Source organism: Nicotiana tomentosiformis, chromosome 1 (genome assembly GCF_000390325.3).
Source record: "Nicotiana tomentosiformis chromosome 1, ASM39032v3, whole genome shotgun sequence".
Classification (NCBI taxonomy): domain Eukaryota; kingdom Viridiplantae; phylum Streptophyta; class Magnoliopsida; order Solanales; family Solanaceae; genus Nicotiana; species Nicotiana tomentosiformis.
Window position 1 is genome coordinate 3,435,038 of NC_090812.1, and position 12,412 is coordinate 3,447,449.

Sequence of the window (12,412 nt, forward strand, 5' to 3'; positions counted from 1 at the left end):
CCCGTCACCTAGCATGTGCGTCACCTCCCAACGATTTACATAATACATATATTCAGGGTTTATACCCTCAGCTCCAAGATTAGAAGAGTTACTTACCTCGAACAAGCTAAATCCAATGTCGAGCAAGCTAAGCAATGCTCTAGGAATTCCATTCTATGCGTATCAACTTCCAAATGGCTCGAATCTAGTCCCAACAATTTGACTCAGTCCACACAATTTATAAGAATTAATTCCATATCAAAACGCTAATATTTTCCATAAAATCCGAAATTACTCCCCAAAAATCACCCATGGGGCCCACATATCAAAATCTGACGAAACTCACAAAATATGAAAACCCATCCAATTACAAGTTCAACCATACTAATTTCACCCAAATCCGACTCCAAATCGGTATTCAAACTTGAATAATACGTTTTGTGACATTATAGAAATTTCCTTCTATTTCTCTTGAAGATTCAATATTCTTAGACCAAATATGAAGATTAATTCATGGAATATAATCACAAGGGAGTTAAGAACACTTACCCCAAGTTGTGTGGAAAATTTCCTCTCCAAAATCGCCCAACCCGAGCTCCAAAATCTGAAAATGGGTGAAAATGTTGAACCCTCGAATTTTAAGGTTCTGCCCAGTAGATTTTCGCATATGCGGACAAGGTGTCGCACCTGCGACCCTCGCTTCTGCGGAAAAATGGGCGCAATTGCGAGCCAGGCTGCTTCTGTGGAGAGCCAAGCACGAATGCGACTCCGCACCTGCGCTGCCCGACTTCCTCACCCTTTTCGCTTCTGCGCCAACCCTTCGCACATGCGGCCTCGCAGATGCGGGTAAAATCTTCGCACCTGTGAGCACTGCCCAGTTCCACACTTGGCCACTTCTGAGACTGATTTCACGCACATAAGGCTTCGCACCCGCGATCAAAAGCTTCGCAGGTGCGATCACACCAGTAGGCAGCAATTCCAGAAATGTTTCAAGTTAAATTTGATCCGTTAACCAACCGAAACTCACCCGAGCAACTCGGGACCCCGTCCCAATACACCAACAAATCCTAAAACACACCACGGATCTACTCGAGGCCTCAAATCATATCAAACAACCTCAAAGATACGAACTACACACGGATTCAAGCCTAATAAATTTTGAAATATCCAAATTCTACAACGACGCCGAAACCTATCAAATTACGTCCGATTGACCTCAAATTTTGCACACAAGTCACATTTCACATTACAGACCTTTTTAAATTTCCAGAATCGGATTCCGACCCCGATATCAAAAAGTCACCCCCGGTCAAACTTCCCAAAAATTTAACTTTCGGCATTTCAAGCCAAATTCCACTACGTACTTCCAAATAATTTTCCGGACACGCTCCTAAATCCAAAATTACCATACAGAGCTTTTGGAATCATCAAAACTCCATTCCGGGGTCATTTATACATAATTCAATATTCGGCCACTATTTTAACTTAAGCTTTAAACCTTGGAACTAAGTGTTCCAATTCATTCCAAAAACCTCACCGGACCCGATCCAATTGCCCCGATAATTCACACAACAACTGTAAAGTACAATTTGAGCAGTAAATGGGGAAACAGGATTGTAATACTCAAAATGACCGACTGGGTCGTTACAACAGGTATAACTACCTCAATTCCATATACCAACAAATAAGGAGTTGCACCTTCTGAAGTGCGAATAGTAGTGCGATAGACCAGCAAAGAAAAATGCAACTTTTCATGCCACTGCCTAGAACCTTGAACCATCTTACGAAGTATCCTCTTTATGTTCTTGTTAGCAGCTTCAACAGCTCCATTTGCCTTAGGACGATATAGAGTAGAATTTCGATGCATAATCTTAAATTGTTGGCATAACTTTTTCATCAAATGACTGTTGAGATTAGAACCATTGTCTATGATGATTACCTTGGGAATTCCAAACCGGCAAATGATATTTGAATGAACAAAATCTACCATTGCCTTCTTGGTCACGGACTTGAAAGTTACACCTTGGCCCTTTATTGCCGGCTCAATTTGTCAGATAACATCCATTCCCCAGCCAATAAAGGGCCAAGGTGTAGACATTGTGTGCAACTCAGATGGTGGATAATGAATCAAATCATCATGCACCTGGCATTGATTACACTTGCATACAAAGCTGATGCAATCTCGTTCCATGGTGAGCCAATAATAACCTGCTCAAAATATCTTTTTTGCCAAGACATATCCGTTCATATGAGGCCCACAAACTCCAGAATGTACTTCATTCATGATAGTTGAAGCTTGCTTAGCATCTACGCACCTTAGTAGTCCTAGGTCTGGAGTCCTCTTGTACAAGATTCCTCCACTTAAGAAACAACCACTAGCCAGACGTCGAATGGTTCTCTTTTGATCACCTGTGGCATGTACCGGATATACCCCGGACTTGATGTATTCCTTGATATCATGGAACCAAGGTTTACCATCAAGTTCTTCTTCAACCATATTACAATAGGCATGCTGATCACTGACTTGGATATGCACAGGGTTAACATAAGCCTTATCTGGATTATGTAGCATTGAAGCCAGAGTAGCTAGGGAATCATCAATCTCATTATAAACCCTGGGAATATGCCTAAATTCTACTGAACTGAATCGTTGACAAAGATCATGCAAACACTGTTGATGTCATCGCTATCGGCCAAAGCTTGAGCTTTCATCGCGGTCCGAGTCACATAGATGATGTCAAACTCTGTGAGTAAAATCTGCCTTTGCAAGTCTGTCTATGGACATAGGCTTCTGAAATATATACTTTAGAGGATCCATGCGAGAGATGAGGTAAGTAGTGTAGGACAAAAAATAATGCTTCAACTTTTGTGCCACCCAAGTCAGGGCGCAACATGTCCTTTCAAGAAGAGTATACTTAACCTCATAAGTAGTGAACTTTTTATTGAGATAATAAATTGCTTGCTCTTTATTTCCTGTGATGTCATGTTGACCCAGTACGCAACCAAAAAAATTATCCAAGACAGTCAAATACAAGATTAAAGGTCTCCCAGGCTCTGGTGGGACCAACACAAGTGGGTTTGACAGGTACCTCTTGATCTTATCAAATGCTTATTGACACTCGTCATTCCACTTGACTGTGGCATTCTTCTTCAGAAACTTAAAGATGGGCTCACAGGTCATTATGAGTTGAGCAATAAACCCATTGATGTAATTTAACCTTTCGAGCAAGCTCGTCACCTCGATTTTATTTTTGGGCGGTGGTAACTCCTGGATGGACTTGATCTTCGATGGATCCAACTCAATACCGCATCAACTGACCATGAATCCCAACAGTTTCCCGAACGGGACACCAAATGCACATTTTGTTGGATTGAGCTTGAGGTTATACATCTGGAGCCTTTGGAAAAACTTCCTCAAATCCTTGACATGGTCGGACTAATTCTTTGACTTTATGATCACATCATCTACATAAACCTCAGTCTCCTTGTGTATCATGTCATGAAATATGGTAGTCATCACCCTCATGTAAGTTGCCCCAGCATTCTTCAAACCAAATGGCATTACCCGATAGCAATATGTTGTGATGAACGCTGTCTTCTCTGCATCTTCCTCATTCATTAGGATCTGGTGGTATCCTACGTAGCAATCCACAAAAGACCCTATCTCATCCTTGGCACAATTATCGATTAGAATGTGGATGTTTGGAAATGGAAAATCATCCTTTGGTCTTGCTTTGTTAAGATCACGATAATCAACATATACCCTGGTCTTACCATCCTTCTTTGGTACTGGCACAATATTAGCTAACCAAGTGGGATATTGAGTGACCCGAATGACCTTTGCTCCAAGTTGCTTTGTGATTTCTTCTTTAATCTTCATACTCATGTCAGTCTTGAACTTTCTTAAATTTTGCTTGACATGAAGGAATGCAGGATCAGTTGGCAGTTTATGAACTACCAAATCAGTACTTAAGCCCGGCATATCGTCGTACGACCATGCAAATACATCTTTGTACTCAAACATTGTTTTGATTATTTCTTCCTTGACTTGCAGTTCCATATGCACACTTATCTTAGTTTCCCTGACATTATTCTGATCTCCTAAATTGATTGGTTTAGTTTCATTCAAATTATGCTTTGGTTTCTCTTCAAAGTGTTTTAGCACTTTACTTATTTCCTCAAATACTGCTTCTTCATCATATTCTACTTCTTGGATCATTATTTCAAGATTAGACTGGCTTTTAAGACCTGGCTTAAAATTTCTCATACATGTCATGTCATTAGAACTAGCATAAAAAGAACTGTACAAAATAAAAACAAAATGAAACACTATTAGGAATAACGGAGAACGAAAAATTACATTTCATTGAAAATAAAAGGATAGAAGGGTTTGAACATCAAAACAAGAGAAAAATAAAAAACTGGACTACAACCCTGGAATAGCCTAGATAACATAAAGGTAAATAAAGCAAACTACCAAAACTCCTTCTGGGTGGAGAGAGGAGTAGCTTCACAATTTCTAAGTTTCACATTTGGCCCAACGAGCTAAACATCTGCGTTACTAGAACCTTCCCCAATTTCTACCATATTAACCTCATCAAACATACTCTGGAACCTCTTGATCAACTCTTCATCAATATCGACTACAGGTTTTGGGACTAATGATATTGGATGTTTTGCGGCCCCTGGCTTGATAAAAGACTTGGAGATGTGTGGAACAGGCCTGGGTAGCGACCATACCTTCTGTTTCTGATTTTTAGCCTTTTTCACGTCCCTCTGTGGGAGTGAATCCCAAACCAAATATGCCAAAATTTTTACGTGGGCACACTGGATGCACAATACCCTATAGAGATGAACCCATACCTTTACCCGGCACAAAACCATTCTTAAACATTTTATTTGCAACCATGACGGACACAGAGGATAGCCCTAGACCTGGAATGCATTCTCTCTCATAAATCTTCTCAACAGATACTGCTTCGAAAGTTTGGTAGACCCAAGGTCCTTTATTATCTTCAGCTTCAATAAAGGGAACATACGGGTTATTATAAGCAAATATGTCCTCGTCATCGTGCACAACTATTTCTTGCCCGTCTCATTCAAACTTTACCATTTAATGAAGGGAAGATAGGATTACCTTAGCCCCGTGTATCCGAGGCCTTCCCAACATCAAATTGTAGGAGAAAAACACATCTAGCACTTGAAATTCCATAGTGAACTCGATTGGACCTATCGAAAATTCGATCATTATATCACCGACAAAATATTTCCCTCTCCCATCCAAGCCTCGAACACAAACATTATTCATGTGGATTCTTTCAGTACCGATTTTCAACTTTTGCAAAGTAGACAAAGGGAAAATATTTGTACTAGTGTCGTTATCAACTAGTACCCTCGAAACAACAGACTCTTCGAACTTCATTGTGAGATAAAGAGCTCGGTTATGTTCTGTACCCTCCATAAAAAGTTCATCATCTAAGAAGGTGATCCGATTTGGTTCGAAGATCTTGTTAGCAATCTTTTCCAACTGATTCACTGTGATCTTATCAGGAACATGTGCCTTATTCAAAATCTTCATCAGGGCTTTGTAGTGGTCATCTGAATGTATCAATAAAGACAAAAGAGAGATCTGAGCAGGTGTTTTCCTTAACTGCTCCACAATGGAATAATCTTGCACTTTCATCTTTTTCAGGAACTTTTCAGCCACTTCTTCGGTGACCGTCTTCTTTACTAGCATTTGACTATCCTTGAATGGCTTGGCCTTCCTCAATTCTTCCATGGTAAAACACCTCCAGAACGAGTCAGTCCTCCAGTTTCATTGACTTCTTCCTCCACCTCTTTCCCTTTATATGGCACTACAACTTGTTTGTAATTCCATGGGATAGCCTTTGTATCAACCACTAGAAATTGGGTCACTAGCTTAATAACCAAAGGGGTAATATGAGCCCCTTTCATGACTATGACAGGTTTTCTTGGGATCCCAGTATCCTTCGAAGGACCTTTCACAACCAACACGAGTAGCTTCACATTGAGCACCCCTAGTTTCTCCGTCATCCCTTCAACTGTCGAGGGAATTGCTTTTGTAGAGTCTAGAACCATAACTGAATTACCTTCACTAGAACGAATCATCATGATGGACTCAGAAGAATTCCCGGACTCCCCATCCTTATGAACTATCTAAATCATGTGTGTCTCTGCATGGGCTGGCAAGTTCTACTGCAATTTGATTTGCATGAATAAGCCCTTGTATTGATCTTTTCAAATGCCAACACTTCTCTATATCTTACCCCGGGGCATCAGAACAATATGCATACCTCAGAGAATAATCAAGGTTTTTCAGGGGTGGATTTAGTATCTTTTCCTCAATCGGCACCAACACGTCCAATTGCCTCAACCTTTGAAATAACTGGCATAGGACTCTCCCAAAGGGGTGAAGGTCTCTTTCTGCTGTTGCCTTTCTCTTTTATACTATGACCCGGGTTGAAAGTTCGGACTAGTAGGGTTTCGGTAGGTTTGTGGGTATGGATAAGAGTTTTGTAGAGCTAGTACACACCATTGCGGGTAAGGAGGAGGTTGAGCATATGATTATGCGTGGTGAACATGGTATTGGGGTGGCCTAACTAAGTATTGAGGGTTTTGTAGTGGGAAATACTATTGGGGAGGATTATATGGAGTGTGGGTGTAGGCTTGGGGTTGGGGTCAAGGTTGAGTGTACTGGTGAGGCTGTCACGGCCCAAACCGCAGGGCCGCGATGGGCACCCGGTGCCTAACTCAACCGAGTACCAATGTAACATATCTATCTTATCATACTATCATGGTAAATGAATCGGAAAGGTCGTCATGAGATAACAAGAATTAAACATAAGATAATACTCGACATGGGATGACCCAACATTATATAGAAGCTTATGTATGCAACATACAGGCCTATAAGGCCGACATGATAATTTGTATACTTAAAACATAGGCCGACAATGCCATACAAGTATACATACACATGACATCTGTCTACTAGCCTCTACGAGTACATAAATATCATAAAAATCAAGATATGGCCCCGCCATACCAATCAATATATGTCCAAATTATACTGACTAGATAGGCAACTCCGGAACAAGTGGAGTGCACCAACATCTTCCGCTGAGCTGATAGCCTACTAGGAGGACTCTCAACCTGTCTATCGGGACCTGCGAGCATGAAACACAGCGTCCCCAGGCAAAAGGGACGTCAGTACAAATAAAGTACCGAGTATGTAAGGCATGACAGTAGTATATAAAAGACATAAAAGAAACATGAAGTAAAGAACTCAACTTGTAATTCCGAATAGCTCTGTGATGCATGAAAATTTTATAATGCCATCCATGTGCGTATAAATGCCATACCATGCATAGGTATATGCGTACATAACATCATCAATCCTAAGAGGGCATCCCATCATATCATCTCAACCACTATGGGCGAAATCATCAACGTATACCAACTGATCAGGTGGTGGTGCGTATATAATGCCAAAATCCTTTCTCATATCCCATATACATATAATATACACGTATATAATGCCATCTAGTCATGGGTCAATGTACATGTATAAATGAATGCAATGCATAATGAAGTAAGTCCGTAAGATCTCTCGAAATGTCATAAGATCAATATGCCTTCGGTTAATATCATGAAATAAACTTTATCAACTTACGTATTTTCTGAGACCCATGAATAAACGATAGAATAATAGGACACATGGGGAGTCAATAACATAGGCACTCCTAGTGCTTCTATGAATAGAGGCATTTATGAAACTTTCGTGTTTGCTTGTTTCATTTGTATCGTATGGATCATGCCAAAAGGAAAGAAGGGATAGCCTTAACATACCTTTGAAATCTTCGCTCCAATCGTCAACCAAGCTCAATATGATCTTCTTACGTCTACAGTAAGTAACCCGACTTCGTTGTCATTATATAAGCATTGTAACTCTCATATTTCAAAACCAATATTCTACAAGAAAATGGACAACACCTCCCCTATTTTTACTACATCCCATAAGTTACTAAATGTCACCAAACAACCCAAACAACAACAATATAATTCACAATAAGCTCTCTAATTACTTCAACAATCATTTTGAGCGGCAAACTCAATTTACAATTAACAATATATAATTTAATCCAATTCCTTTTCCATGAATCTTCCTAAAACTTATATAACATCATACTTATGCTTACCATATCATTTTCATCCCAAAATATCATAAGAATAATCTTCAAAAATAGTTCACACGCCTAGCACCTTAACCTTTATCGCCAACCTCTTATTTTTCATGTTATCTTCTTCAATCCACTGAATTAGCACATTGATAAGCTTAACAACAGCAGCCAAAACATAATCAAACAATTTATAACAATTTCCAGCCACAACAAACCATATATATATTCTCAACACAGCCCATAAAAAAAAGATAATGATTCCTTATGTTATGTCAATTACCATCTTGAAGATTTTAACTCCAACAACTCAAACAACACATGATTAACCTTAAGCACAACCAAGAACATGATTTACATACCTTAGGCAGTAGATACAACTTGAAATCCCCAGCTGGTGTAGCTCACAAAAACCCTCAATCACACCACAACATCATAGAAGCATTCTTTTGTAGTCTTTAACACCTTTGATGATGATTTCAGTTGATTCCCCTTGGGTTTGGTTATTCGGATTTTGGGATATGTTATGGAGAGTTTTGGAGAGCTTTTGGACGAAATTTGGGTGATAAATGACCCGAAATGAGGCTGAAACATCTTTTAAGAGATGTAGGGTCGGTGGCCATGTGGCATCAGAGCAGTTATGTCCTAGGGAGTCTACAAGCCGTGTCTAGTAGAGTCTTGTTTATAGGTGTGTTATGCATCACACTTAGAAGCAGGAGGCTACAGGGCATTTAGGATTGCCACTCTTTCTTCTTACTCTAGATCGTGTGGTAGAGCTCAGTTGTACGAATTCAAACTCCTAAATTTTATTTTATTTGTAATACAACGATACCTACATCCAGAAAGATAGTTGGTAAGAGATTGAATGTGGATGTGGAAGAGTTGAGTAAGAGGAACTCGATTTTGCATCATGCTTATGATGAGTAAATGTGAGGTCTTCAGCAGATCATGTGTGTACTAAAATGTGTAAGCTTCTTGATAAGGAGCCCTAAGGCAAGAAAATATGAAGGTAGATACAAGTTTCGGCAAGTAAAAGAAGCGAGATGAAAAAGTGCACGTAGTACCTAGTTAATGAGATTAAGCGAGATTATCCGTATTTGCATTTCCGAAAGAGAAATACAAGCATTACGAGTTACTTTCAACAGTAGTAGAGTTATATGCAATTGGCCACACTTATCGTAATTATGGGAGCCAGCAGATATAGTTTAAGAGAAGGATAGGATATCAGGATCCAGCTGGGGTTAGAGTAACCCAAAAATGGTGGATGGATTGTTATCATTAGCTAACATTTCCGAAGATAGTGCAAATGTGGTAATAGATCTCCTTGTGAGACACCCATATGGTGAACTCTAGAATGGTACATTAAGATATGAATACTAGAATGTTCAGATATTTTAGAAGATAGGCAGTGGAATCCTAGAAGGGAAAATGTTAGGTATTTCGAAGAGCCAGTGAAATGAAGCAAGGGGAGCTAAAATTGAAAGAACTTTTGTTGAAGTTTTCAGAATAAAGTGATAGATAAAAAATATTATCTGGAGAATAAGAGAGTAAATGAAACAACATGAGTAAGATGTGATATATGGGTGATAACGATAAATCAAAATATGACACGATGACAGAGTATACAGTCAAGTGAAAGAAAATACAAGATGAGACATGTCTTGAAACAATAGAAGAGTATAAGCCATAAAGTCATATCCTTCTTTCGAGAAATAAGTTGGTGACTCCAACGTGATTACCAGAAGGAAGCGTTGGACCCCGGAGTAATAGAAATTAGTATGAGCTGGTGAACAAGATAAAATGAATATGAATTAAAGACCAAATGATTTGACAATAGCCAGCATCATGAGAATTTTAGAGATCACGTTCCGGCGATAATAGAATGGACAACAAAAAAATAACCTTTAAAGGTCATTCAAGAAGACGCTTCCCTAAAGCGAGCACTGTGAGCAAAGTTAAGCTTAAGGGACTAAGTGTGCCAGTTACACTAGGCGTCACCCTCGTGCGTAAGAACTTTAGTTATCCTTGGTACAGAAGGGTTACCGCAAGGTGGGTAAGATGTCAGTAAAGATGCGAAAAGACGCCAAAGATGAAGAGGTAACTATAGAATATTAAAGAAAGAATGCGGTAAAAAGGTGAAAGGAATGAGATTGCATTAATTCAGATACTACAGATATGATACGACTCCAGAACATTATGCAAGCATGACATCGGGGAGAGGCAGTAAGGGTTCCGCACCAGATGATACTGATAAATAAGTGGGAATGAACACTCGATACATAAGGAGCCAGTACGAGAAGTAAGTTAAGATAAATGAAATAACCCAAGAGGGGTTACGCATAATATAGATATGAAAATATACCAACAAGTAGTTAGTAGTTGATTCACGAAGAGTCTAGTTATGGCTACACAAGAAGATACAAAAAAATCAGTAGATTGTGCAAGATAAATATAGTGAAACCCAACATAGGCAATTCAATCTCGCAAATAGGATGACATCGTGATCCTTGAGAAATATTCATATATGAGTTGTGGTTGTTAAAGATACCGTATAAGTGTTATGAACAAAATGGAGTACCACTGGGGAGACAGTCAAAAATCTCAGTTCAGAAGCAACCCTACAAGCACAAAGGCGCGGAGGTAAATAACTAAGGATAATTATAGGCGAGTAAGAACATCAAAAATTATTTCGGGTATACGATGTAATAAGCTCGCAACCTTATAGGAGTCAAAGGGTCTCCCTTAAGTATTACAAAGAAAGACTAGCTGAGGAAATAAGGAAGAAGGCTTCAACTTAAGCATAGTGACATAAAGAGGAAATGGTCTTGTAACAACTATGTCACTATAACATTGTATGTACTTCATAAGAAAGTGGCACCTATCGTGGCTAATGAACGGGAAAAAAGGTGATATTTGAGATCATTTGAGTTATAGAAAATTCCAGTATTCGTGGGCAACAAGATAAGCCAAGTATTCATGTAACAAGTGGCAGAATGATCAGTAAAATTAATTGCTTACATTTAAAGGTAACTGAGAAGGCACGAAAGAAAATCTATGGTGCTAGCAAGTTAAAGGAATATTGCGAGTAGTATGAATATATATGTGTAGGTTCAATCTAAAGTATCGTAGAGAGACAAGGGTTTAGGTAGATAGGAGTAAGGATAAGTAAAGATGAGTGACAAGGTGACAAGAATAGGTAAGGCCTGGGATTAAGCCCATCAAAATAAGAGAGCTGATGGTTTCCGTAAGTTATAGAAATCTCAGTATAGCTTGAATTGACTCAGATGAGTCTAAGACTAGGAGCAATTAAAAAAGATGAAATGCTGCCCTGGTAGTAGAATAAGGGTGTAATAATGATTGGTAAGAGGATGTCGTTTAGGCTTTTGAATGAGTAATCATTTTAAGAAAAGGGATTTCATGAATTGCATGGGATTAGAATACCCATATAAGATGAATTGCGCTGGGATGCTATGAAATACGGTTATTGAAGTATAGTATCAACCCTAGGTGGATCAGGAATATCACTTCAGATGTATTACGTAAGAGGTCTCAAGTTATCAGTGGTAGATATAGATCAACATTAAGGTGAATCAACAATAGATGGATAAAAATTCCAAGGTATAAGAGGAGGTTATGATGTCATTCTTTAGATGAACAGTAATAAGGAAACATTAAAGGACTTAGATTTATACATATGGGATAAGCAGTGAGAGAGTAACCGGAAGTTGGGTAGCAGACCTCGGTAATAAAAAATCGAAATAAGTGTTATAGTACGGTATGACCTACCTAGATGCACCTATGCCATAAGGATAGATAACCAAGGCTAGAAAACAAAATATAGCAATAGTGGTACATTCAACAAAGTACCAAGCAAAGAACTTCAGTATACCTATAGATGCCCAGAGGGACAGTTTGTCGTAGTCCTGTATATGTTCACAAAGTGAGGCCTAGAGATTGGCTAAAAGCTGGAGGAAAAGGAGAGAAGAGTCGCATAGGCACACATACAAGGACAAAGTCGTACATACTGCATGATAGAAGGTAGAAATAGTTATAAGATTGGAAGAATTCTGACCACTAGTCGTGGCGTGAGAAAGAGGCCTAAATGGGGGAATGCCCTGACCCTTAGATTTATTCATAGAACAGTTGCCTAGATGGAAAAGGACAATATTAAAGTATTCATAAGAGCCATAGGTTATGAGAATGATAAGCGTATCAGTCAATATTCGAGGACGAAT

General features: G+C 39.1%; 1 protein-coding gene across 1 annotated transcript; it reads right to left on the minus strand.

Moving 5' to 3' along the window:
* Positions 1-3,415: 3,415 nt before the first annotated feature.
* Positions 3,416-5,716, minus strand: LOC138895964 (uncharacterized). Its single transcript, XM_070180757.1, has 4 exons — positions 5,117-5,716; positions 4,915-4,998; positions 4,595-4,755; positions 3,416-4,280 (listed from the first exon to the last, which is right to left on the minus strand). Exons 1-4 carry the CDS (start codon positions 5,714-5,716, stop codon positions 3,416-3,418), a joined length of 1,710 nt encoding a protein of 569 aa, XP_070036858.1.
* Between the last annotated feature and the right edge of the window lie 6,696 nt (positions 5,717-12,412).